Source organism: Dendropsophus ebraccatus, chromosome 13 (assembly GCF_027789765.1).
Source record: "Dendropsophus ebraccatus isolate aDenEbr1 chromosome 13, aDenEbr1.pat, whole genome shotgun sequence".
Taxonomy (NCBI): Eukaryota; Metazoa; Chordata; class Amphibia; order Anura; family Hylidae; genus Dendropsophus; species Dendropsophus ebraccatus.
The window spans coordinates 7,279,088-7,306,898 of record NC_091466.1 but is presented as its reverse complement, the minus strand read 5'-3'; the positions used below and the strand labels follow the sequence as shown (position 1 = coordinate 7,306,898).

At 49.7% G+C, this 27,811-nt stretch overlaps 2 protein-coding genes across 4 annotated transcripts in view; one reads left to right on the top strand and one right to left on the bottom strand.

Annotated features, from left to right (window-relative positions):
- Positions 1 to 1,255, bottom strand: part of LOC138771066 (nuclear receptor subfamily 1 group I member 3-like) — a 30,974-nt gene extending 29,719 nt beyond the window's left edge. For both annotated transcript variants that reach the window (XM_069950503.1, XM_069950502.1), the window contains exon 1: positions 996 to 1,255. The gene's annotated coding sequence lies outside the window, so the exon portion shown is untranslated. The remainder of the gene's footprint in view (positions 1 to 995) is intronic.
- PCP4L1 (Purkinje cell protein 4 like 1) lies at positions 112 to 27,417 on the top strand. Of its 2 annotated transcripts, none has more exons than XM_069950506.1 (3): positions 112 to 277; positions 24,946 to 25,003; positions 26,363 to 27,417. In XM_069950506.1, the coding sequence occupies exons 1-3, from the start codon at positions 269 to 271 to the stop codon at positions 26,497 to 26,499; spliced, it is 204 nt and encodes a 67-aa protein (XP_069806607.1). In that variant the 5' UTR covers positions 112 to 268; the 3' UTR covers positions 26,500 to 27,417. The 2 variants fall into 2 exon arrangements, with proteins under 2 accessions (XP_069806607.1, XP_069806606.1); XM_069950505.1 differs by lacking the exon at positions 112 to 277 and adding an exon at positions 303 to 524.
- The last annotated feature ends 394 nt before the right edge of the window (positions 27,418 to 27,811 follow it).

Genomic DNA, 27,811 nt, shown 5'->3' with positions numbered 1-27,811 from the left:
TAACCCCCGCCGTGCCGCAGCCCCCCCCCCCCCCTCTCTCCTCAGGGACGCCGGCTCCGGCACTCAGGGGGTTAAGCTGCCGGCTCGGGTCACTCACGCGCAGCCACTCAGCGCCCTTTTTTGGAAATGCAGCAAATGAGTGAGAGGCTTGTGATTGGCTGAGGGAGCTGTCAGTCACCCAGCGGAGCCCCGGTATATATGGATATACATCGCATCTATAGGAGGCAGAGCGGATCCCGGAGGCTGCAGCGCGGAGAACACCGGCACCATGAGCGAGGTGAGTGCCGCCCAGCGCTCCGGTATGCTGGTCACATAGCATTGCAGCAGGTGTGAACGCCGCCATAGAGAGCGGCAATACCAGGTGGAACCGCAGCCACAGAGAGAGGTGTGAACGCAGCCATAGAGAGCGGCTATACCAGGTGGAACCGAAGCCATAGAGAGCGGCAATGCCAGGTGTGAACGCAGCCATAGAGAGCGGCAATAACAGGTGTGAACCGCAGCAACAGAGAGAGCGGCAATACCAGGTGTGAACGCAGCCATAGAGAGCGGCAATAACAGGTGTGAACGCAGCCATAGAGAGCGGCTATACCAGGTGGAACCGCAGCCATAGAGAGCGGCAATAACAGGTGTGAACGCAGCCATAGAGAGCGGCAATGCCAGGTGGAACCGCAGCCACAGAGAGAGGTGTGAACGCAGCCATAGAGAGCGGCTATACCAGGTGGAAACGCAGCCACAGAGAGAGGTGTGAACGCAGCCATAGAGAGCGGCAATAACAGGTGTGAACGCAGCCATAGAGAGAGCGGATATACCAGGTGTGACCGCAGTCATAGAGAGAGCGGCTATACCAGGTGTAACCGCAGTCATAGAGAGAGGTGTGAACGCAGCCATAGAGAGCGGCAATAACAGGTGCAACCGCAGCCATAGAGAGAGCGGCTATACCAGGTGTGAACGCCGCCATAGAGAGCGGTGAGGGAGAGGAGCGCGGGAACACTCACTGTGAGGAACTTCTGCCGGGCGACGCAGCTCTCCTGGAAAGGGTTAATACCGACCAGATACTCCAATAGTTTGCGGTTCCGAGAGAGATGAGTGAGCTGCGTCCCGGCTCCGGTATATTACTGCGTCCCGGCTCCGGTATATTACTGCGTCCCGGCTCCGGTATTACTTCCGTTTCTTCCTGATAATCCCTTCAGCACAGGACACCGGGAGACATAGCGCGCGCCTCACAATTTACTGACTGACTGCGACATTTACCTCACAGTTACCTCACAGTTACCTCAGCTGATTCTATCTCTCTGCTCAACCCCTGTATAGTGACATAGCAGTGTTACCCCTGTATAGTGACATAGCAGTGTTACCCCTGTATAGTGACATAGCAGTGTTATCCCTGTATAGTGACCTATCCCTGTATAGTGACATAGCAGTGTTACCCCTGTATAGTGACATAGCAGTGTTATCCCTGTATAGTGACATAGCAGTGTTATCCCTGTATAGTGACATAGCAGTGTTATCCCTGTATAGTGACAGCAGTGTTATCCCTGTATAGTGACAGCAGTGTTATCCCTGTATAGTGACAGCAGTGTTATCCCTGTATAGTGACAGCAGTGTTATCCCTGTATAGTGACAGCAGTGTTATCCCTGTATAGTGACAGCAGTGTTATCCCTGTATAGTGACATAGCAGTGTTATCCCTGTATAGTGACATAGCAGTGTTATCCCTGTATAGTGACAGCAGTGTTATCCCTGTATAGTGACATAGCAGTGTTATCCCTGTATAGTGACCTAGCAGTGTTACACCTGTATAGTGACATAGCAGTGTTACCCCTGTATAGTGACATAGCAGTGTTATCCCTGTATAGTGACATAGCAGTGTTACCCCTGTATAGTGACATAGCAGTGTTATCCCTGTATAGTGACCTAGCAGTGTTACCCCTGTATAGTGACATAGCAGTGTTATCCCTGTATAGTGACATAGCAGTGTTACCCCTGTATAGTGACATAGCAGTGTTACCCCTGTATAGTGACCTAGCAGTGTTATCCCTGTATAGTGACATAGCAGTGTTACCCCTGTATAGTGACCTACCCCTGTATAGTGACCTAGCAGTGTTATCCCTGTATAGTGACATAGCAGTGTTACCCCTGTATAGTGACCTAGCAGTGTTATCCCTGTATAGTGACATAGCAGTGTTACCCCTGTATAGTGACCTAGCAGTGTTATCCCTGTATAGTGACATAGCAGTGTTACCCCTGTATAGTGACCTAGCAGTGTTATCCCTGTATAGTGACATAGCAGTGTTACCCCTGTATAGTGACATATCAGTGTTACCCCTGTATAGTGACATATCAGTGTTATCCCTGTATAGTGACATAGCAGTGTTACCCCTGTATAGTGACCTAGCAGTGTTACCCCTGTATAGTGACATAGCAGTGTTATCCCTGTATAGTGACCTAGCAATGTTACCCCTGTACAGTGACAGCAGTGTTACCCCTGTATAGTGACATAGCAGTGTTATCCCTGTATAGTGACCTACCCCTGTATAGTGACATAGCAGTGTTATCCCTGTATAGTGACCTACCCCTGTATAGTGACATAGCAGTGTTATCCCTGTATAGTGACATAGCAGTGTTACCCCTGTATAGTGACATAGCAGTGTTATCCCTGTATAGTGACATAGCAGTGTTATCCCTGTATAGTGACCTACCCCTGTATAGTGACATAGCAGTGTTATCCCTGTATAGTGACCTATCCCTGTATAGTGACATAGCAGTGTTACCCCTGTATAGTGACCTACCCCTGTATAGTGACATAGCAGTGTTATCCCTGTATAGTGACATAGCAGTGTTATCCCTGTATAGTGACCTACCCCTGTATAGTGACATAGCAGTGTTATCCCTGTATAGTGACCTACCCCTGTATAGTGACCTAGCAGTGTTACCCCTGTATAGTGACATAGCAGTGTTATCCCTGTATAGTGACCTAGCAGTGTTATCCCTGTATAGTGACATAGCAGTGTTACCCCTGTATAGTGACCTAGCAGTGTTATCCCTGTATAGTGACATAGCAGTGTTATCCCTGTATAGTGACCTAGCAGTGTTACCCCTGTATAGTGACATAGCAGTGTTATCCCTGTATAGTGACCTAGCAGTGTTACCCCTGTATAGTGACATAGCAGTGTTACCCCTGTATAGTGACCTATCCCTGTATAGTGACATAGCAGTGTTATCCCTGTATAGTGACCTATCCCTGTATAGTGACATAGCAGTGTTACCCCTGTATAGTGACATAGCAGTGTTATCCCTGTATAGTGACCTATCCCTGTATAGTGACATAGCAGTGTTACCCCTGTATAGTGACATAGCAGTGTTACCCCTGTATAGTGACATAGCAGTGTTACCCCTGTATAGTGACATAGCAGTGTTACCCCTGTATAGTGACATAGCAGTGTTACCCCTGTATAGTGACATAGCAGTGTTATCCCTGTATAGTGACATAGCAGTGTTATCCCTGTATAGTGACATAGCAGTGTTATCCCTGTATAGTGACCTAGCAGTGTTACACCTGTATAGTGACATAGCAGTGTTACCCCTGTATAGTGACATAGCAGTGTTATCCCTGTATAGTGACATAGCAGTGTTACCCCTGTATAGTGACATAGCAGTGTTATCCCTGTATAGTGACCTACCCCTGTATAGTGACATAGCAGTGTTATACCTGTATAGTGACCTATCCCTGTATAGTGACATAGCAGTGTTATCCCTGTATAGTGACCTATCCCTGTATAGTGACATAGCAGTGTTATCCCTGTATAGTGACCTACCCCTGTATAGTGACATAGCAGTGTTATCCCTGTATAGTGACATAGCAGTGTTATACCTGTATAGTGACCTACCCCTGTATAGTGACATAGCAGTGTTATCCCTGTATAGTGACCTATCCCTGTATAGTGACATAGCAGTGTTATCCCTGTATAGTGACCTACCCCTGTATAGTGACATAGCAGTGTTACCCCTGTATAGTGACCTATCCCTGTATAGTGACATAGCAGTGTTATCCCTGTATAGTGACCTATCCCTGTATAGTGACATAGCAGTGTTACCCCTGTATAGTGACATAGCAGTGTTACCCCTGTATAGTGACATAGCAGTGTTACCCCTGTATAGTGACATAGCAGTGTTACCCCTGTATAGTGACATAGCAGTGTTACCCCTGTATAGTGACCTATCCCTGTATAGTGACATAGCATTGTTATCCCTGTATAGTGACCTACCCCTGTATAGTGACATAGCAGTGTTATCCCTGTATAGTGACCTAGCAGTGTTATCCCTGTATAGTGACCTAGCAGTGTTACCCCTGTATAGTGACCTACCCCTGTATAGTGACATAGCAGTGTTATCCCTGTATAGTGACATAGCAGTGTTATCCCTGTATAGTGACATAGCAGTGTTATCCCTGTATAGTGACCTAGCAGTGTTACCCCTGTATAGTGACATAGCAGTGTTATCCCTGTATAGTGACATAGCAGTGTTATCCCTGTATAGTGACCTACCCCTGTATAGTGACATAGCAGTGTTATCCCTGTATAGTGACCTACCCCTGTATAGTGACCTAGCAGTGTTACCCCTGTATAGTGATTTAGCAGTGTTATCCCTGTATAGTGACATAGCAGTGTTATCCCTGTATAGTGACCTATCCCTGTATAGTGACCTAGCAGTGTTATCCCTGTATAGTGACATAGCAGTGTTATCCCTGTATAGTGACCTAGCAGTGTTACCCCTGTATAGTGACATAGCAGTGTTATCCCTGTATAGTGACATAGCAGTGTTACCCCTGTATAGTGACATAGCAGTGTTATCCCTGTATAGTGACCTACCCCTGTATAGTGACATAGCAGTGTTATACCTGTATAGTGACATAGTGTTATCCCTGTATAGTGACCTACCCCTGTATAGTGACATAGCAGTGTTATCCCTGTATAGTGACCTATCCCTGTATAGTGACATAGCAGTGTTATCCCTGTATAGTGACCTACCCCTGTATAGTGACATAGCAGTGTTACCCCTGTATAGTGACATAGCAGTGTTACCCCTGTATAGTGACATAGCAGTGTTATCCCTGTATAGTGACATAACAGTGTTATCCCTGTATAGTGACCTATCCCTGTATAGTGACATAGCAGTGTTATCCCTGTATAGTGACCTATCCCTGTATAGTGACATAGCAGTGTTACCCCTGTATAGTGACATAGCAGTGTTATCCCTGTATAGTGACCTATCCCTGTATAGTGACATAGCAGTGTTACCCCTGTATAGTGACATAGCAGTGTTACCCCTGTATAGTGACATAGCAGTGTTACCCCTGTATAGTGACCTATCCCTGTATAGTGACATAGCATTGTTATCCCTGTATAGTGACCTACCCCTGTATAGTGACATAGCAGTGTTATCCCTGTATAGTGACCTATCCCTGTATAGTGACCTAGCAGTGTTATCCCTGTATAGTGACCTAGCAGTGTTACCCCTGTATAGTGACCTACCCCTGTATAGTGACATAGCAGTGTTATCCCTGTATAGTGACATAGCAGTGTTATCCCTGTATAGTGACATAGCAGTGTTATCCCTGTATAGTGACATATCAGTGTTATCCCTGTATAGTGACATAGCAGTGTTATCCCTGTATAGTGACATAGCAGTGTTACCCCTGTATAGTGACATAGCAGTGTTATCCCTGTATAGTGACCTACCCCTGTATAGTGACATAGCAGTGTTATACCTGTATAGTGACATAGTGTTATCCCTGTATAGTGACCTACCCCTGTATAGTGACATAGCAGTGTTATCCCTGTATAGTGACCTATCCCTGTATAGTGACATAGCAGTGTTATCCCTGTATAGTGACCTACCCCTGTATAGTGACATAGCAGTGTTACCCCTGTATAGTGACATAGCAGTGTTACCCCTGTATAGTGACATAGCGTGTTATCCCTGTATAGTGACATAACAGTGTTATCCCTGTATAGTGACCTATCCCTGTATAGTGACATAGCAGTGTTATCCCTGTATAGTGACCTATCCCTGTATAGTGACATAGCAGTGTTACCCCTGTATAGTGACATAGCAGTGTTATCCCTGTATAGTGACCTATCCCTGTATAGTGACATAGCAGTGTTACCCCTGTATAGTGACATAGCAGTGTTACCCCTGTATAGTGACATAGCAGTGTTACCCCTGTATAGTGACATAGCAGTGTTACCCCTGTATAGTGACCTATCCCTGTATAGTGACATAGCATTGTTATCCCTGTATAGTGACCTACCCCTGTATAGTGACATAGCAGTGTTATCCCTGTATAGTGACCTATCCCTGTATAGTGACCTAGCAGTGTTATCCCTGTATAGTGACCTAGCAGTGTTACCCCTGTATAGTGACCTACCCCTGTATAGTGACATAGCAGTGTTATCCCTGTATAGTGACATAGCAGTGTTATCCCTGTATAGTGACATATCAGTGTTATCCCTGTATAGTGACATAGCAGTGTTATCCCTGTATAGTGACATAGCAGTGTTATCCCTGTATAGTGACATATCAGTGTTATCCCTGTATAGTGACATAGCAGTGTTATCCCTGTATAGTGACCTATCCCTGTATAGTGACATAGCAGTGTTATCCCTGTATAGTGACATAGCAGTGTTACCCCTGTATAGTGACATAGCAGTGTTATCCCTGTATAGTGACATAGCAGTGTTACCCCTGTATAGTGACCTACCCCTGTATAGTGACATAGCAGTGTTATCCCTGTATAGTGACATATCAGTGTTATCCCTGTATAGTGACATAGCAGTGTTATCCCTGTATAGTGACATAGCAGTGTTACCCCTGTATAGTGACCTACCCCTGTATAGTGACAGCAGTGTTATCCCTGTATAGTGACATAGCAGTGTTATCCCTGTATAGTGACATAGCAGTGTTACCCCTGTATAGTGACATAGCAGTGTTATCTCTGTATAGTGACATAGCAGTGTTACCCCTGTAGATGGAGAAGTAGTACTGTGCAGTGTCCTTATACACAGGACTGTTGAAGTGCTACATTGCAGCATCCTTATATACAGGGGTTACTTATAGGTAAAGTTACTATATGGTAAGTAGGTGACTCCCCTTTGGGGGGAGAGGAAGTGACGGTCTGTATGGCCCCTATTCCTCTGGTATTCTCCTGTGACTGCAGTACTGCCAGTGACCACTAGGTGCTCTGTTTGCACCTCAGATACCGCATCACTGTTCACACATTTGAGCCCGACGTTGTATGAACATCGGCCGTTGTTTGACATGTCTCACAAGTTCACAGCTGTTGTTTAATGATAAAATACGTAGTGTGACCGTGGCCTTGATCTATACAAGTAAGACAATGGAAATCTTATTAGAAGCTTAAACCCCTATGTTTTCTGAACCACTAAACCTTGTTTTCTTAACCCCTTACCACCTGGCTCTTAAACAACCCCAACCGGATAGACCACAGTCAGGTGTGACGCTGATGTAACAACCTATAAAATGCGGGGACCAGATACCTAGGAGTGGGCCCTACACCTACATCTTTCCTAAAGGCAGACGTTTCTGTGACATGGATTGGTATTACCTTGATGCATTGTCGTCCACCTTCAACTTTGACAAACAGGATTTTTTTGCAAACCCTTTCTACCCTCCAACAGAACATTACACTGCAGTATAAGAAAAAAACACACACACTTTAAGTGAGTTATTCACCACAGGGTAAATGTTCTAAAAAAAACAACAACAAACACACAGCCGTGTTTTGGATAAATTTTTTGTGCCAAAACCATAAGTGGATTCAAATGGCAAGGACAATATAAAGGGAGGACGTGTACTTCTCGTTTCTGTTGGATCCTCTTCTGGTTTTGGCACAAGAACTGCAGTGGCCGTTTTCCCCCCAAAAAAGCTGTGTGTGTTTCCAGCCTAATGGAATATCAGTTGTTTTCTATCCCCCCTCCCCGTGCTAAATAAGACATACCCTAAAACCACTACCTTGCAGAAAACAAGCCCTCATACCACCACGCTGGGAAAATATAAATCTTTTAAGGCATTAGAAGTTCAGAGATATAAAAACAAAAAAGTCATCGCGTCATTACATAGTAAACTAGGTCGCGTCCAGAAGGGGTTTAAAAAATGCATAAAATTGTAGGTTGGGGCCAAAAACCGACATCCAGGCAGAGGTTTAGACACAAAAACAATGTAAAATAATACATGAAGGTGTCGACATCAACAACAGCTTGTGCTCAGAAAACGCTGAACACGGGCCATGCAATATTCAGCCACCGTCTGCAAGTGTGTGAGAAATATACTGCACACCACAACACGGCTGTATAAAGTCTAAGAATACAACAGCATAAAACATACACTGCCACATTGCATCAAACATTGATCATAGGCCATGTTCACACATAGTATTTCCGTCAGTCTTTTTTTTTTTTTTTTTTTTTTTTTTTTTCATCCAAAACCAGAAGTGGGTTAAAAACACAAAAACGGTGCAAATCTATCAATTATAATTTTGCCCTGTCAGTTCCACTTCTTGTTTTGGTTGAAAAAATACTGACCAAGCTGGAAATACTATGGGAGACATTTACTGAGGAGGCTTAATTTATGTGACTCTACTAATGAGGGATCGGTGGATATTTTGTTTTAATATCTTGTGACTGATTCATTAAAACGTAGCACTGCCATAGTGACTGCATCCAAGAAAAAGTTGCAGAAAAAGGTGCAAAAATTGCTCAAGCATATTCCCCTGGTACTGACCACACATAGGCCTGCACCTGTTTCTGCAGCTCTTTAAAAAGTCGCAAATGTTAAATTGGGCGATAATCTTGGATTATGGGAACTTTGGGGTGAAAAGTCAAAACTAGCAGGTTTAAAATAAAGTCGCATCTAAAAAAATATTCACCCGTGAAATACTGGTTCATAAATAGAAGTTAGACCAAAGATGGGTGAAGAATCCAATTATTCACCTAAAAAAAGGCACAGAGACCTTAATATATTTCCCCCTATGTGTTACCATAGCCTAAGCAACTAAGTGCACTATATTTCATCTTTGTGGCTAAAATGTTTACTCTCCTCCTCCTGTGCTAAATCCCCCCCCCCCCACCTCCTCCTCCTGGGCTGACCCTTCTCTCCTCTCCTCCTCCTGGGCTGTCCCTTCTCTCCTCATTCTCCTCCTCCTGGGCTGTCCCTTCTCTCCCTCCTCCTGGGCTGACCCTTCTCTCCTCTCCTCTCCTCCTTCTCCTGGGCTGACTCTCCTCTCCTCCTTCTCCTGGGCTGACCCTTCTCTCCTCTCCTCTCCTCCTTCTCCTGGGCTGACCCTTCTCTCCTCTCCTCCTTCTCCTGGGCTGACCCTTCTCTCCTCTCCTCTCCTCCTTCTCCTGGGCTGACCCTTCTCTCCTCTCCTCTCCTCTCCTCCTTCTCCTGGGCTGACTCTCCTCTCCTCCTTCTCCTAGGCTGACCCTTCTCTCCTCTCCTCTCCTCCTTCTCCTAGGCTGACCCTTCTCTCCTCTCCTCTCCTCCTTCTCCTGGGCTGACCCTTCTCTCCTCTCCTCCTTCTCCTGGGCTGACCCTTCTCTCCTCTCCTCTCCTCTCCTCCTTCTCCTGGGCTGACCCTTCTCTCCTCTCCTCTCCTCTCCTCCTTCTCCTGGGCTGACCCTTCTCTCCTCTCCCCTTCTCTCCTCTCCTCCTTCTCCTGGGCTGACCCTTCTCTCCTCTCCCCTTCTCTCCTCTCCTCCTTCTCCTGGGCTGACCCGTCTCTCCTCTCCCCTTCTCTCCTCTCCTCCTTCTCCTGGGCTGACCCGTCTCTCCTCTCCCCTTCTCTCCTCTCCTCCTTCTCCTGGGCTGACCCTTCTCTCCTCCTCTTGGCCTGAATCCATTTCCTCTCCTCCTCCAACTGGGCTGTCCCTCCTCTCCTCCCCTCCCCCTGGGCTGTCCCTCCTCTCCTCCCCTCCCCCTGGGCTGTCCCTTCTCTCCTCCTTCTCCTGGGCTGTCCCTTCTCTCCTCTCCTCTCCTCCTGGGCTGTCCCTCCTCTCCTCTCCTCCTGGGCTGACCCTCCTCTCCTGCTTCTCCTGGGCTGTCCCTTCTCTCCTTTCCTTCTCCTGGGCTGTCCCTTCTCTCCTTTCCTCCTCCTGGCCTGACCCTTTTCCTCTCCTTCTCACCCTGTGCTGACCCTTCTCTCCTTCTTCTCCTGGGCTGACCCTCCTCTCCTCCTCCTGGGCTTACCCTTCTCTCCTCCTCCTCCTCCTGGGCTTACTCTTCTCCCCTCCTTCTGTACTAGATGGCAGCTATGGCCACGATCCTGTCAGCGGCTCTAGACATGTTCTATCCTGATCTAGAGTGTTTAGTACTATGTGCGTCCCGGTCAGGATGTAGGAGATGCCTCCACCTCTATAGTCTCAGCTCTTGCAGCTTTTGCTCGGTTTCCTTAGTCTCAGAATAGAATGACATGATGGCAGGTGAAGGGTTAATATTACATTCCATGTAAATACCTGTTCTGCAGGCTACAAGGTGGCGAGGCGTCCATGCTGAAACACATCACTTATTCCACAGAAGCCGGAGCCTGACAGAAATGCAATTGTATGACATGGCCGCTGCACACATCTAACCTGTGTCAGCGCTCTTAAAGGCACAGAATCAATTATTACAGGTGCTGTGTACCTGACAGCCAGCAAGTGGCGCTGTCACCAGAGAGCCTGACGTGCTGCCAGTGCGGGCGCTACCTAATTGATAGCATGCTGTTACTATACTGAAACCAAGTTGTGGCAGTAAAGTTACTGGAGACATCTTATGTATAGCTGTAGAAACAGCAGATAAATGTCTGCACTGGACGCTCTGGGTGTGCGCCGTCCCTCCAGGCCGCTGGGCTCTGGGTTTGCGCCGTACCTCCAGGCCGCTGGGCTCTGGGTGTGCGCGGCTTCCCTCCAGGCCGCTGGGCTCTGGGTTCGCGCCGTACCTCCAGGCTGGGGGGCTCTGGGTGTGCGCTGCTTCCCTCCAGGCCGCTGGGCTCTGGGTGTGCGCCGTCCCTCCAGGCCGCTGGGCTCTGGGTGTGCGCCATCCCTCCAGGCTGGGGGGCTCTGGGTGTGCAGCTTCCCTGCAGGCCGCTGGGCTCTGGGTGTGCGCCGTCCCTCCAGGCCGCTGGCCTCTGGGTTCGCGCTGGCCCTCCTGGCCGGGAGGCTCTGGGTGTGTGCGGCTTCCCTCCAGGCTGGGGGGCTCTGGGTGTGCGCGGCTTCCCTCCTGGCCAGGAGGCTCTGGGTGTGCGGCTTCCCTCCAGGCTGGGGGGCTCTGGGTGTGCGGCTTCCCTCCAGGCTAGGGGGTTCTGGTTGCGCCATCCCAGGCCCGGGGTTCTGGGTGTGCGGCTTCCCTCCAGGCTAGGGGGCTCTGGGTGTGTGCGCCTTCCCTCCAGGCCCGGGGTTCTGGGTGAGCGCCTTCCCTCCAGGCCGGGGGGCTCTGGGTGTGCGCCTTCCCTCCAGGCCTGGGGTTCTGGTTGCGCTGTCCCAGTCCCAGGGTTCTGGTTGCGCCCTCCCAGGCCGTTCTATTTCTGGATATTTATTTTTCTTCTGCTGGATGCAGTTCAGATTATTTCTATTTTTTACTGCTTTAGCGTGAACTTCCCATCACCTCTTCTGTACTCCAGATACATTCTGTACTACTGCCAGCAGCACAGAGTATTTAAGGACATGTATGTGTTTATCTTGTGGGAGCTCATAGAGGTAGTTACATTGTGGAGGAGCAGGGCTCCCAGCAGCACAGAGTATTTTGCAGTCTTGGCATAGTGAGTGGGAATGGGGAGGCACGCAGTCTGGGCTTTTCTCCATCTATAGTACATAGGAGCCAATGTCTGACAGATCAGCCGATATATACCATACTGTGTGCCAGACAGGAGAGAGACAAACACTACGTCACACAATACTATGCATCTCCCAATAATCCTATAACAATCCCTGCCTGCAGTGCCTGCCCCTCCATCTGGGGGCAGTAGACAGCTGCAATATTATCCTGTTCCCTATGTCAGAGGACGGGGACATTGCAGGGGTGGTATAAATACAGAGAGATAGAGAAGATGACTGCAATAGAGATGAGGAGTGATGGGGGGGGGGAGTCAGAAGCGAAGGAAGGAAGGATGAAAGGAAGAGAGGATAGAAGGAAGGATGGAGTGAGGATAGAAGGAAGGAAAGGTGAGGAGGACAAAGAGAGGAGGAGAGAGGGTGATGGAAGAGAATGAGACAGGTGGAGGGAAGCGAAAAGAAAGAACAGAGAGATAGATGAAGGTAAAGACGTAGAATCCAAGAGAGAATGAAAGGGGGAGAGGGGAGAGATGGGACGGGAAAGAAAGAAGAGACAGAAAAGACTAGAGGGAGAAAGATGGAGGGAGAAAAGAGTACCGAGAGAGAGAGAGAGAGAGAGAAAGGTGAAGGGAAAGGACAGAAAGAGGTGACACTGGGGGTAAAGGAGGGGAAAAAAGATGGTGGAAAGAGGAGGGAGGAACAAGGAGAGGGGTGCAGAAGAAAGAGGAGAGCCAAAGAAGAAGAGGAAATAACTGAAAGGGCTGCAGAGAGGAGGAGGAGGAGAGGGACGCAGGGGGAAATGGAGGAATAAGTGAAAAGAGAGAGATGGAGGGAGGAGAGCTGGTGGGAACATAGAGGAGGAGAGAGGGTGGAGAGAAAAGGAAAGAGAGAATGGGAAAGAGAACATGGGATAGAGGAGGGAGAGATGGAAAAAGAGAGAGGGAAGGAAGAAAGCAGACAGGAGGGAGGGGTAAGGAGTGATAGAGATGAATGGAGAGAGGCTGCACACTAAGGAGTGGGAATACTTACATTATTAAGCTGTATGAAGCCCTGGGGATGAGGAGAGCTGGGGCCGGGCTGGGGAGCAGTACAGTCATTGTGAGGTGCAGGGGAGCAGTACAGTCATTGTGAGGTCCCTGGTGGAGTGGGGGAGCAGTACAGTCATTGTGAGGTCCCTGGTGGAGTGGGGGAGCAGTACAGTCATTGTGAGGTGCAGGAGAGCAGTACAGTCATTGTGAGGTGCAGGAGAGCAGTACAGTCATTGTGAGGTGCAGGGGAGCAGTACAGTCATTGTGAGGTGCAGGAGAGCAGTATAGTCATTGTGAGGTGCAGGGGAGCAGTATAGTCATTGTGAAGTGCAGGGGAGCAGCACAGTCATTGTGAGGTCCCTGGTGGAGTGGGGGAGCAGTACAGTCATTGTGAGGTGCAAGGGAGCAGTACAGTCATTGTGAGGTGCAGGGGAGCAGTACAGTCATTGTGAGGTGCAGGGGAGCAGTATAGTCATTGTGAGGTGCAGGGGAGCAGCATAGTCATTGTGAGGTGCAGGGGAGCAGCACAGTCATTGTGAGGTGCAGGGGAGCAGCACAGTCATTGTGAGGTGCAGGGGAGCAGTATAGTCATTGTGAGGTGCAGGGGAGCAGTACAGTCATTGTGAGGTGCAAGGGAGCAGTATAGTCATTTTGAGGTGCAGGGGAGCAGTATAGTCATTGTGAGGTCCCTGGTGGAGTGGGGGAGCAGTACAGTCATTGTGAGGTGCAGGAGAGCAGTACAGTCATTATGAGGTCACTGGTGGTGGTGTGGGGGAGCAGTACAGTCATTGTGAGGTCCCTGGTGGTGGTGTGGGGGAGCAGTACAGTCATTGTGAGGTCCCTGGTGGTGGTATGGAGGAGCAGTACAGTAATGTGTGTTATGAGCAGGTAGAGTAATGCAGGGTTAATGCTGCACTGATCTCTATTCCCGCAGCAGCCACCATCATCATCATCAGGACCCGGGCTTCCCTGCGCTGTCATTATCCTGCTGGAGAGGATTCCAGTACGGCGCTGGGCTGGGGCTTATGTGACCCATTAATACTGGCAGGGGAGGGGGCGGTGTGTCTATAAATAGACTATACAGAGCTGGACATAGTCTGACTTATGGCCCCCATGACTGGGCCCCGAGGAGGGCCTGACCCTGTGACTGCAGAGCCTATGATCGGCAGTAAGGGGGGTCTGACGCTGTGACCACGGACCCTGTGGACGGCGCTGAGGAGGGCCTGACCCTGTGACTGCAGAGCCAGTTAATGTCAGTAAGGGGGGTCGCTGTGACCACGGACCCTGTGGATGGCGCTGAGGAGGGCTGAGCTGTGACCGCGGATCCTGTGGACGGCACTGAGGAGGACCTGGCCCTGTGGACGGCACTGAGGAGGACCTGGCCCTGTGGACGGCACTGAGGAGGACCTGGCCCTGTGGACGGCACTGAGGAGGGTCTGGCCCTGTGGACGGCACTGAGGAGGGTCTGGCCCTGTGGACGGCACTGAGGAGGGTCTGGCCCTGTGGACGGCACTGAGGAGGGTCTGGCCCTGTGGCGGCACTGAGGAGGGTCTGACCCTGTGGCAGCACTGAGGAGGGCTGAGCTGTGACCGCGGTCCCTGTGGACGGCACTGAGGAGGGTCTGGCCCTGTGGACTGCACTGAGGAGGGTCTGGCCCTGTGGACGGCGCTGAGGAGGGTCTGGCCCTGTGGACGGCACTGAGGAGGGCTGAGCTGTGACCACGGACCCTGTGGACGGCGCTGAGGAGGGCCTGACCCTGTGACTGCAGAGCCAGTTAATGTCAGTAAGGGGGGTCGCTGTGACCACGGACCCTGTGGATGGCGCTGAGGAGGGCTGAGCTGTGACCGCGGATCCTGTGGACGGCACTGAGGAGGACCTGGCCCTGTGGACGGCACTGAGGAGGACCTGGCCCTGTGGACGGCACTGAGGAGGACCTGGCCCTGTGGACGGCACTGAGGAGGGTCTGGCCCTGTGGACGGCACTGAGGAGGGTCTGGCCCTGTGGACGGCACTGAGGAGGGTCTGGCCCTGTGGACGGCACTGAGGAGGGTCTGGCCCTGTGGCGGCACTGAGGAGGGTCTGACCCTGTGGCAGCACTGAGGAGGGCTGAGCTGTGACCGCGGTCCCTGTGGACGGCACTGAGGAGGGTCTGGCCCTGTGGACTGCACTGAGGAGGGTCTGGCCCTGTGGACGGCGCTGAGGAGGGTCTGGCCCTGTGGACGGCACTGAGGAGGGCTGAGCTGTGACCACGGACCCTGTGGACGGCGCTGAGGAGGGTCTGACCCTGTGGACGGCGCTGAGGAGGGTCTGACCCTGTGGACGGCACTGAGGAGGGTCTGGCCCTGTGGCGGCACTGAGGAGGATCTGGCCCTGTGGCGGCACTGAGGAGGGCTGAGCTGTGACCACGGACCCTGTGAACGGCACTGAGGAGGGCTGAGCTGTGACCACGGACCCTGTGAACGGCGCTGAGGAGGGCTGAGCTGTGACCACGGACCCTGTGAACGGCGCTGAGGAGGGCTGAGCTGTGACCACGGACCCTGTGGACGGCGCTGAGGAGGGCCTGACCCTGTGGCGGCACTGAGGAGGGTCTGACCCTGTGGACGGCGCTGAGGAGGGCCTGACCCTGTGGACGGCGCTGAGGAGGGCCTGACCCTGTGGACGGCGCTGAGGAGGGCCTGACCCTGTGGACGGCGCTGAGGAGGGCCTGACCCTGTGGACGGCGCTGAGGAGGGCCTGACCCTGTGGACGGCGCTGAGGAGGGCCTGACCCTGTGGACGGCGCTGAGGAGGGCCTGACCCTGTGGACGGCGCTGAGGAGGGCCTGACCCTGTGGACGGCGCTGAGGAGGGCCTGACCCTGTGGACGGCGCTGAGGAGGGCCTGACCCTGTGGACGGCGCTGAGGAGGGCCTGACCCTGTGGACGGCGCTGAGGAGGGCCTGACCCTGTGGACGGCGCTGAGGAGGGCCTGACCCTGTGGACGGCGCTGAGGAGGGCCTGACCCTGTGGACGGCGCTGAGGGGGGCCTGACCCTGTGGACGGCGCTGAGGAGGGCCTGACCCTGTGGACGGCGCTGAGGAGGGCCTGACCCTGTGGACGGCGCTGAGGAGGGCCTGACCCTGTGGACGGCGCTGAGGAGGGCCTGACCCTGTGGACGGCGCTGAGGAGGGCCTGACCCTGTGGCGGCACTGAGGAGGGCTTAGCTGTGACCGCGGACCCTGTGGACGGCGCTGAGGAGGGTATGACCCTGTGGACGGCGCTGAGGAGGGTCTGACCCTGTGGCGGCACTGAGGAGGGCTTAGCTGTGACCGCGGACCCTGTGGACGGCGCTGAGGAGGGTATGACCCTGTGGACGGCGCTGAGGAGGGTCTGACCCTGTGGCGGCACTGAGGAGGGCTGAGCTGTGACCGCGGACCCTGTGGACGGCGCTGAGGAGGGTATGACCCTGTGGACGGCGCTGAGGAGGGTCTGACCCTGTGGCGGCACTGAGGAGGGCTGAGCTGTGACCGCGGACCCTGTGTGCAGCACTGAGGAGGGTCTGACGCTGTGGCGGCACTGAGGAGGGTCTGACCCTGTGGCGGCACTGAGGAGGGTCTGACCCTGTGGCGGCACTGAGGAGGGTCTGACCCTGTGGCGGCACTGAGGAGGGCTGAGCTGTGACCGCGGACCCTGTGGACGGCACTGAGGAGGGTCTGGCCCTGTGACTGCACACCTCTATATGTCTGCTCTCACTATTACACATGACTCTCCATAGATCATCCGCCAATTACAATCCAATTCAGCTAGGATCAATAAACCTTGGTAGAGCGGAGCACCGGGGCCGCCATCTCATTTCGCTTTGTCTCCTTCTAATATTTTTTGCTTTATTGGCTGCAGAGCCGCTTATTGCTGGGTGTAATTAATGACAGATCCGGCGGGACCTCGCTCAATCACTTATCGCGGGGGTCCGCTCCTCTCAGCCCCCCCATACATGACCTATAGAGATGGTTAATGGTGGCGATTGTCAGGCCACAGACACAATTGGTTATTGATTGGCTCCATGCAGAGGAGGGGATATAGAGGATGGGAGGGATATAGATGGTTCCCTTAGTGATGCTCGCCTGGTTTACCCCCCGATGCACTGTTACTGGTGGGGAAGTAAGGTGAATGGCGCCTCCTACAGACAGGGCGACTTGTCAGCTTTATCTACACATGATCAATCCAATCCAAAAGTGTTCTATATTCCCTGCTTACACTGCTCTGGTCTCCTGAGACTTGTAGTTCGTCTCTCTAGTACTTTGCACTATCATATCCATCACTTTGTATTTCCTAGAAAGGAATAATCATGGCTGCAGTCAGTAAGTAGATGGAGTCCTGGCAGCGGCGCGGTGAGCTCCGGCCAAATCACCCGAGACCGCTGCTCATAAACAGACTGTAATAGACCAAGCCCCAGGAATGTAATAAGTCTATTACGTAATATAGAGCAGGGGGGCACCAGGAAGTGACTGGGGGGGAACATGACAACCGTGGTCCCTGGAAACCACCTCAACTTCTCCTATAGTGCCGGGGCTTCCATATCGCCCATAATGCACTGTGGTACAGCAATCCTTCACATATACCTAATCTCCCGGCATCCAGTTATAGAGCCGGAGTTGCTGAGCAGCAGATTGATATATAACATCAGGAGTCAAGTGGGTGGGCCTACTGTGAGTATAAATCAGTCACTGATTAGGACCGCCCACTGGACCCCTAGGTGTAGAATAGAGGAGACTCATATGAATAAATGACATGTTGTGCGGCATCTTTCCCCACATGACTCTATATTGACGTCTCGCTCGGTGTGACAGATCCCTTTAAGTGCTTGTTGTTTGATTGGCAGAGAGGGGGAGGGGGGCAGTGAGGTTATTTTTGTTCCCATCAGGACCCCACAGTGGAGATTACTGCCGTGGCACTCAAGGTCTCCGTTGTGAACCGATATGGCATTGCGGCTTTTATTGTTACCGCAGCAACCGGTGTTTCTACGGAAACTGCAGAAGGACAAGAGAAGAGGCTGATGAGAGCGGATCAGGGATCGGAGGGGCTGAATTATAGTGATATATTATATGATGGGGGAGGGGGGCGGCTTCCGTCACTGGTAATGATCACGTGTCGGCCTCAGCTGTAATTAGCGTAGGATTAATTAGCGGGTAGCGGCACGGCGGCTCTTCCCCCTGGCACACTGTCACGTTGTGCTGCTCATGTGGGCACAGTGTTTAATGCGACAGCCGCCTCTGCCCGTCCAGCACCTTCCTGTCTATAGAAACCAGAGGCTTATACAGGGAGAGCTGGATGCCAGGACCCCCGCACATCCTATCTTATGTATAGTGCTGTTCATCCTGAGCCTTCTGATTCCAGAATAGAATGCCAGAAGGACAGTCTACACTGACACATACACAGCCCAGCTATAGATGGAAGGTGCTGACAATACAGAAGCCATTCAGGGTGTGCAGGAAGCTGGGTGACAGCCCCCGTGCCCATTATAATACAAGATGCTTTATGGGCCATAGATCAAGTGTCATCTATGCAGCTCAGAAGTGGAGGCCAACATGGCTGTAGTGCAGTAAAGCAGTGCGCTGACCTGTGGGTGATCAGACGCCTCTGTAACACCCAGTAAGCGGCTGTCGCTGGGAGGCCTGTGGCATCATGAATCCTCCCCAGAGGGAACACACAGGACGCTGATGAATTATTCACCAGTCAGTGTCCTATCTCATTACCAGTCTATTACCAGGCGGATAGGGATGGGATTACTGGAGCGCTGTGCAGCCCCCCCCCCCCCCCCGCAGCCTGTAAATGGGGGGGAAACAATGTAATTAACCAAGGAGAGAATCTCCATCCAAGTGTCTGGTGGTGATGGGTAATGGCGCTGCTGAGCGGGGGATCCGTCCATCAATTATCAGTCCATGCACTGCAGCTATACCCTATGTGTGTGTGTATAGGGACCATCCTGTGTGTGTGTGTGTGTGTGTGTGTGTTTGTGTGTGTATAGGGACCATCCTGTGTGTGTGTGTGGGGGGACCATTATTTATGTGTGTGTATAAGAACCTTCCTGTGTGTGTATGTGTGTGTATATAGGGGGCCCATCCTGTATGTGTGTGTATATAGGGGGCCATCCTCTGTGTATGTGTATAGGGGGCCATCCTGTATGTGTGTGTGTGTGTATAGGCCATTCTGTGTGTGTGGTGTCCCACTATGGATGTTTCCAGTATGGGTGCCTGCCTCAAAAGTCCTGTACTACAAAGTAAAGTGGTCATGAAGGTTCCTTCTCAGGTTTTACCACAAGATGTCACTTTATATATTTATGTATGTTGCACAGCTGTGGTAAGTCAAGGGTTATTATTGTATCTTGTGATTCTGTACACCAATGAGAGATGCTGTTCCTTTTTTCTACTTATATCTACCCTCTTCTCTTCTATACACTCTCTTCTCTACCACTCCCAGGAGCTGTTGCATACACCCTGTAGGAAGTAGTCACATGAGCAGAGAAAGTGTAGGTACACACTTAGTCAGTTCTTCTCTGATTCTCTGAGGAGTAGGACACATAGATCAGGCATCCCTGCTGGACTTAGCCAGGAGCATTGCTCTGCCAGGTTCCCTGTCCGGCCCAGACCAGCTGTAGTGTACAGACACTTATGGAGAACTCAGAGACTTTCTTTCTTAAAGCAACACTTCTACTTAGGATGCAGTTCTAAACACTAAAGAGAGGACAAGTCAGAGAACATCTTAACCTGCGCCGTGAACATCTCTAAAAGTGCTAGACAGTATTCTAGAGAGAGGAACTGATCTGGATAGAGCAAAGCAGCCAAGGGCCTATGTACTCTATCTCGCAGCGCAGGTGACACCGGAAAATTTCGGACACTTTGCTAAACTCAGGTAACTAGGACTGGGGCTTGTGTCACCCTCATAAGACGGGTAGCCTGACACTGCAGGGCAGAAGGCGGTTATAGCGACAAAGGTCGAAACACAGCCACAGCCAAGTATTCTTTCAAGTATCTCTTCTACTAAAGTTCCGGCAGAGCACACTACTCAGCACTCAACCAAGCTAGCACTACCTTTCTACCTCAGCACTTTGGCAACTCTCAGTAGAGATTCAGTGGGAGCTAGTCTGTATCAGTCACATATTACTCTACTATCCTGTATTATCAGAGACTTGTGGGTGGCAGTACCGACAGTCCGGGTGGGTCATATCTCCACTCCGGACCACCGTGATAAATACCCAAGGGACCCATCACAACCCGGCAGGTCACTGACCATTGGGGACCAATATAGCCAGCCATACATTAAAGCAGATATACCATCACATCTGTGTGCTGAACTAGCACTGGTGTCACTGGCTGAGCTGTATTCCACTGACCAACCACCATAGAAGTGGCGTCACCCGGACTGGTCGAGCAGGCACCACGTGTGTGTGTGTGTGTATATGTGTATATATATATAATTGGCCATTGTATGTGTTTATATATAGGAGGGCATCCTGTGTGTATATATAAGGATAATGTGTATCCCTGAGATAATCTCCATAACAGATCCATACGGCCCCTGTCTAATGTCCACAGATACACAAAGTGACTTTCATCATTAAGAACTATGTAACGAAAGTATCAGGAGCCTGATAGAAGCAGACGACTCGAGGATCCATAAAGATTTCTCTATTGCTCCTTAGTCATCTTAGAGGAAACTTGCAGAGAGGCCAGGGACACGGCAGATCTCCTGGAAGGAGCAGAGTATTCCCTCTGTTATTGTTAGCCGCGTCCCTCATCTCGGCCCCATGTTGCCTCTGCGTTATTTTTGTTGCCCCCGCTGGACATAAGCCGAGAGCCAAGAGGTTCACTGACGAAAACAGGAGCAGGAAAGAGATGTCACCGGGAGAAGGAGGAATCTCCTGAGAGGATCCAAGTGTCAGCACCAAGGACAGCAGCTTCACACCCTGCCTGACACATGGAGGTGTCTCCACACCCAGCCCAAGTGACAAGACAGCCACACTCCTTATACTACAGCTGTTACTGCTGACATCAGCCTGGATATCATGTGTATAGAGAGGGAGTCACAGCCCCGCCCCCTGGATATCATGTGTATATAGAGGTAGTCACAGCCCCGCCCCCTGGATATCATGTGTATAGAGAGGTAGTCACAGCCCCGCCCCCTGTATATCCTGTGTATAGAGGTAGTCACAGCCTCGCCCCCTGTATATCATGTGTATAGAGGTAGTCACAGCCCCACCCCCTGTATATCATGTGTATAGAGAGGGAGTCACAGCCCCGCCCCCTGTATATCATGTGTATAGAGAGGGAGTCACAGCCCCGCCCCCTGTATATCATGTGTATAGAGAGGTAGTCACAGCCCCGCCCCCTGTATATCATGTGTATAGAGATGTAGTCACAGCCCCACCCCCCTGTATATCATATGTATAGAGGTAGTCACAGCCCTGCCCCCTGTATATCATGTGTATAGAGAGGTAGTCACAGCCCCGCCCCCTGTATATCATGTGTATAGAGAGGGAGTCACAGCCCCGCCCCCTGTATATCATGTGTATAGAGAGGTAGTCACAGCCCCACCCCCTGTATATCATGTGTATAGAGAGGTAGTCACAGCCCCGCTCCCTGGATATCATGTGTATAGAGAGGTAGTCACAGCCCCGCTCCCTGGATATCATGTGTATAGAGAGGTAGTCACAGCCCCGCCCCCTGTATATCATGTGTATAGAGAGGTAGTCACAGCCCCGCCCCCTGTATATCATGTATATAGATAGGTAGTCACAGCCCCGCCCCCTGTATATCATGTGTATAGAGAGGGTCACAGCCCCGCCCCCTGTATATCATGTGTATAGAGAGGGAGTCACAGCCCCTCCCCCTGTATATCATGTGTATAGAGAGGGAGTCACAGCCCCTCCCCCTGTATATCATGTGTATAGAGAGGTAGTCACAGCCCCGCCCCCTGTATATCATGTATATAGAGAGGTAGTTACACATCCGATCCCTGTATAACGTGTATATGTGGACACTGCACAGTAGCACTTCTCTGGACGTGTATAATCCTGTATTTCCTCCTTATTACCCCCGGACTCCTCTGCTCGGCGCCTCCTCTGGCTCTCAGGGTCACCGTTCAGGCTGATTTGCCTGCAGTGAGTTCTGAGCAGTAGAATTAATTAGACTGTGGAATCGGCGTTGAGTAATCAGGTCATTGCGGCAAAGTGCGGTGCGACCATACGGCGACAACCACACGTGTGAATAGTGTCCATGTGGCGGCTGAGCGCTGCTGCCAGGGGCATCTCCTAAGGTCATGTTATAGAAATCAGGACATGTTACTTGTGATTGGAAGGGCCTGTCCTTAGGCCAACCACTATGCCTTATGGGGGTCTCAGAAGCCAGACTCCTACTAATCATAGGGTGAAGCTTCAGTAGATTGGCTGACACTCCTCAGAGGGTGCAGTTGCGCCTCCTAGCGTTTGGTTTATAAGGGCACCTGGCAGTGTTCAGTACCATTGTATCCTCCTGCACAAGGTTTCTGGGATGTGACTCAAGGATTTGTGGGCCCCGGCAGCCTTATTGCCTGCGAGTAACATGCTGCATCTGGCGGAGAGAGATGAGAGCGGGAACGTCGGTCAGTGCGGCAGAAACACGACGCCTCAGCTTCTCACATAAACAGGACGTGTATATATAAAAGCTGAGCGGGAGGAACCGAACAGCTGCTCCACATGGCAGGAGACCCAGAACTCAATAGAGACTGAGATTATACACCAGCGGATGTGATCAGCGCAACTACCATCATTACCGCTCACACGTCACCGCCACATTATACACAGGAAGCCCCCAACATCTCACCAAGACAAAGACTCATCTGCCGAAGACACAGATGTTCCATGGCCTCCCTTCCCTGCATGTGCACGCTTTGCGGGGTTGGCGGTCGCTGACCGACACGGTGTGGAGTTAGCGTAGGGACCCGTGTGGACCAGAGGACCTGCGCGGTGGTACACGGGGCAATATGGCTTGATCAATTCATATACAGACACTCTGGTGTTGATTTTTAATATAGGCCTAGCGGCATTAGTATCAGCCATAGATGGGATGTGCAGCCGTTCCATTCTCTCCAGTTCGTATTATGGTAGTTATATTCTTGTATATAGGGAGCAGTATTATAGTAGTTATATTCCTGTATATAGGGAGCAGTATTATAGTAGTTATATTCCTGTATATAGGAGCAGTATTATAGTAGTTATATTCTTGTATATAAGAGTAGTATTATAGTAGTTATATTCCTGTATATAGGCGCAGTATTATAGTAGTTATATCCCTGTATATAGGAGCAGTATTATAGTAGTTATATTCCTGTATATAGGAGCAGTATTATAGTAGTTATATCCCTGTATATAGGGGGCAGTATTATAGTAGTTATATCCCTGTATATAGGGGGCAGTATTATAGTAGTTATATCCCTGTATATAGGGGGCAGTATTATAGTAGTTATATCCCTGTATATAGGGGGCAGTATTATAGTAGTTATATTCCTGTATATAGGAGCAGTATTATAGTAGTTATATTCCTGTATATAGGAGCAGTATTATAGTAGTTGTCGAGTATATATTGGAGTTGCCCTGTGGCTTTGTGCCACCATCTTTATTGGTCAGGATACATGTAGAATTGGACTATAAACCTGCAGTATATAGCCGTTGAGGTTTATAGCTCCCATATTGCTCAGGAAACGTTGCCATCACTTGTCCTGTATAATTTTACAACCATCCAATAAAGTGATAGCGTAAGAATCATCTAATCTATCGGGTGACAGTAAAGCGGTAATGGAGACATATGTTGTTGTGTTGATGAGCTGTGGATGCGGCGTCATCACCTCTCAGTAACCCTCTGTGTGCCGGCCGTTATATGGGCCGCATTGCGGATCACTTGGGGCCTGGGGTGGTTGTGTATGAGTAGATTGTGTTACATAAGCCATAACCTGTGTGACCACCATGGGGAGGATGGGTAACCGCACACTAGGAATCTCCCATCCTCCTCCTCACCTTGTATGATAATTAATCCCTGTGATAGGATTACATGGCCGCCTCCTCGGTCTCACCGTGTCCCCCTGCTCTCCACTTTAAGTGAATTGGAGACCTCAGGACATGAGCCGCCTGAATCTTCCATTATTAGATGAGGATTTTCCATTAATCTTCTCAGCGCGGTCTCCTGGGGCCGCAGAGCGTTACTCACACGATAAGTCCCTTCGCTCCTTCTAACATGGCTGGAGACTCCTTCTGTTATTGTCGCCATTCCCCTCTGTACACATCATAGCTTTATCTGTGCCTGAGAAAGCTGGGTGACAACCAGAACAGCCTCAACACAATGCCTGGAAAGGTTGTCACCCAGCTTTCTCAATATCTTTAAGCTTAGTCAGTTGCCAAAACGAGGTTTTATATCTGAAATCAGTGACTCTAGATGAGTCTATAGGGTAGAGTGCCCCTTTAAGGAAACCTCATTTCAGAAGGAAAGTCTTTGATGTTCCCAGAAGAGCCACAGTGGCATACAACAAGTTAATTCTCAGTAATACATAGAAGAAGTGGGCAGCACTCTGCTCCGGAGCGGCGCTCCTGAATATTGATGATAGAGCGGGTTATTGATGATCACTCATAGCAGTGATGGGTCAGCAAGTCTACTATCCAGCAGATGTCTTCCAGGAAACATTTCTCTGCATCTGATGGGGGAAGAGCCGTGTTTGGTAGCCGGGCTTAAAGGGACATGGCCATCATCCATGGCCGCTGATTAATGTCCAGCACATTGGAGGATGATGACAGGAGACACATGTGCCGGGGCCTGTCCTCATACATCATCTACCCCCAGGACCCCCACAGCTCAGACATGTCTCTTCATGGGGCAGTGTCACCTCTCTTTTTGTCTCTGTACAATGTCCTCATTGGGCCTCGGGATGTGCAGTCTCATCTCTGTCCTCTCTCCTTATTAATATACAGCTCTAGATGACAGCAGACATATAGTATATCCCCTGGATGACTCCCCCACTAGTACAGGGGGTGTGGTGGAAGATGGCGTTATTACAGGCTTCTGTACCTATTATAACCTTTGTTTTTCTTTTCCAGCTACGAGCTAAAAGTGACATCCCGTCCCCAAACCCAGCCGCCCTGAACGAGGAGAAGGGTGAGACATGTCTACTGTACAAATATATTCCTCCCCATAGGGGGCAGTATTATAGTAGTTATATTCCTGTATATAGGAGCAGTATTATAGTAGTTATATCCTTGTATATAGGAGCAGTATTATAGTAGTTATATTCCTGTATATAGGGAGCAGTATTATAGTAGTTATATTCCTGTATATAGGAGCAGTATTATAGTAGTTATATTCCTGTATATAGGAGCAGTATTATAGTTGTTATATTCCTGTATATAGGAGCAGTATTATAGTAGTTATATACTTGTATATAGGAGACAGTATTATAGTAGTTATATTACTGTATATAGGAGCAGTATTATAGCAGTTATATTCCTGTATATAGGAGCAGTATTATAGTAGTTATATTCCTGTATATAGGAGCAGTATTATAGTAGTTATATTCCTGTATATAGAGAGCAGTATTATAGTAGTTATATTCCTGTATATAGGAGCAGTGTTATAGTAGTTATATTGCTGTATATAGGGGCAGTATTATAGTAGTTATATTCTTGTATATAGGAGCAGTATTATAGTAGTTATATCCCTGTATATAGGAGCAGTATTATAGTAGTTATATCCCTGTATATAGGAGCAGTATTATAGTAGTTATATTCCTGTATATAGGGGCAGTATTATAGTAGTTATATTCCTGTATATAGAGAGCAGTATTATAGTAGTTATATTCCTGTATATAGGAGCAGTATTATAGTAGTTATATCCCTGTATATAGGGAGCAGTATTATAGTAGTTATCCAACTGAGGAAGAAGATCTGAGTTAGCACCAGAGTCCAGTGTCATGTCATGTGTACCCACAAGCTAGGATATATAGGGTGAGGATAATAGGCCTACGGTATGCAGCATAGGGGTGCAAAGCTATAACAAAGTATACGGGTAATCCAAAAAAGGAGACAAAGAAGCTTGCACTCACCAAAAAACGCTGCGGTATAAGTCCGTTTTATTTCGTCTAGATAGACACGAGTGGGGAGGGGAAGTGAAGGCAGGGGCGTCCAGTGGCCACTGGACGCCCCTGCCTTCACTTCCCTCCCCACTCGTGTCTTTCTAGACGAAATAAAACTGACTTATACCGCAGCGTTTTTTGGTGAGTGCAAGCTTCTTTGTCTCCTTTTTTGGATTATAGTAGTTATATTCCTGTATATAGGAGCGATTATATACTCATATATAGGTCATAGGCTGTATCGATGTTTTCCAGGACTCCCTGAAGCTGCATTAAACTTCTTCTTCTACCAGTATTTAAATGCTGTGACTTCGGGGTTCGGACGGGCTCGAGGCTGCTCAGGTTATGCTGATCTCTAAATATTGTTCTTGGTTGTGTCTTCTGGGCAGACAAAGCTGGGAACTCTGAGAAGGTGGAGGAGGAAATTGATATTGACCTGAATGCTCCGGAAACAGAAAAGGCAGCACTGGCCATTCAGAACAAGTTTCGCCGGTTTCAGAAGAGGAAGCAGGACCCCAGCCCATGATGGTGTGGCCTCCAACCACACCACTTCCTTCACTATAAAGGATGAGCCAGATGGAAAAAAAAAAAACGGGGCATTATATCTAGAGTCCCTCAAACATCACTGTTTCCTCCCCCACCTTAAATTATAATGAATGCTTATGTCCATGGCCAGTGTGACCCTCAGGCAGACCACCCATTGGCCATCTTGTGCGTAGTCAGTCTGATAGATGAAAGACTTTTATACAACATGAAGGCCGCTTTTTGGCAGCTGTCTGTGTAACGGCAGCTGTGTTCTTGTTTACCGGCATGTATAGACCATCTTGGGGTCCTACCCTGATCATTGCATGCTTCCTGTATCTTAACCTGCACTTGTCATCTACCATCACCATGGACTAAGCCAATAATAGATAACCACTTGAAGTGTGTGGCAGTATTGCTCCATGTTTCTGCTTTACCTTGTAGGTACAGTGATTATCATGATGCTGGGGTCTTCCTGTAGTAATGGTGTGGTGTTCCTCCTGATGCGGACAGTCCACCCTGGAAGACACAGCATCCTTCATTGCTCCATCTGTCCTCCTCAAATGACTGCAGGACTCTGCTGACATCTAGTGGTTGTCATTTGCAGCTACAGAATCTTCAGAATGTTATCAGTCCTGGTGCAGTCCCATGTAAGCTGTCTGCACCCTGGACGCTCCTGATGTCCCAGCATTACCTGGCTGCCTGTTCCAGGTTGCAGACAGCTGATTTACTCATTTATCACAGATGTCAGCCTGTTTTGTGACCACGCTGACCGAGGGGCGCCCCAAAGATTATCCCTTATTCTCCTATTCATCCTTGGCCACTCCTCACATTTCCAGACTCCACCTTGGACTCTTATAGGATAACCACATTTTTGGAATATTTTAGCATGTTTAATTAATAAAATTATGTAAAAGTAAAATACAGAAGTTCATTGTCTCTTTCTAAAAGTGAACCGAGCAATGTTCTGCAGATTTGTAGAGAGGTCAGGAGTGTAATAATCTGCAGGATATATCACTCTGTATCAGGAGGTAGAGACGACAGAGCAATGTTCTGCATGTCAGGGGTGTAATAATCTGCAGGAAATATCACTATGTATATAGGAGGTAGAAAGGGCAGAACGATGTTCTGTAGAGAGGTCAGGGGTGTAATACTCCTATCACCTTCAGTGAAGAGGTAGAGGGTGCAATGTTCTGCAGGCCTCTAGATGACTCTTTAATGAAGCAAGGAGACTGTGTTCAGGTTGTCAGTTTTTATTAACTATTAATGGTCCGGATGTCTGTGTGCTGTGGCTTTGTACAGGGGTCACATCTGTA

What these genes read in the sequence shown, in the direction of transcription:
- PCP4L1 (XM_069950505.1), top strand. Translation starts at nt 447, where the DNA reads ATGCCAGGTGTGAACGCAGCCATAGAGAGCGGCAATAACAGGTGTGAA. An exon ending in AGAGAGAGCGGCAATACCAG is followed by an intron (nt 525 to 24,945) that starts GTGTGAACGCAG and finishes TTTCTTTTCCAG; the next exon opens with CTACGAGCTAAAAGTGACAT. An exon ending in CGCCCTGAACGAGGAGAAGG is followed by an intron (nt 25,004 to 26,362) that starts GTGAGACATGTC and finishes TCTTCTGGGCAG; the next exon opens with ACAAAGCTGGGAACTCTGAG.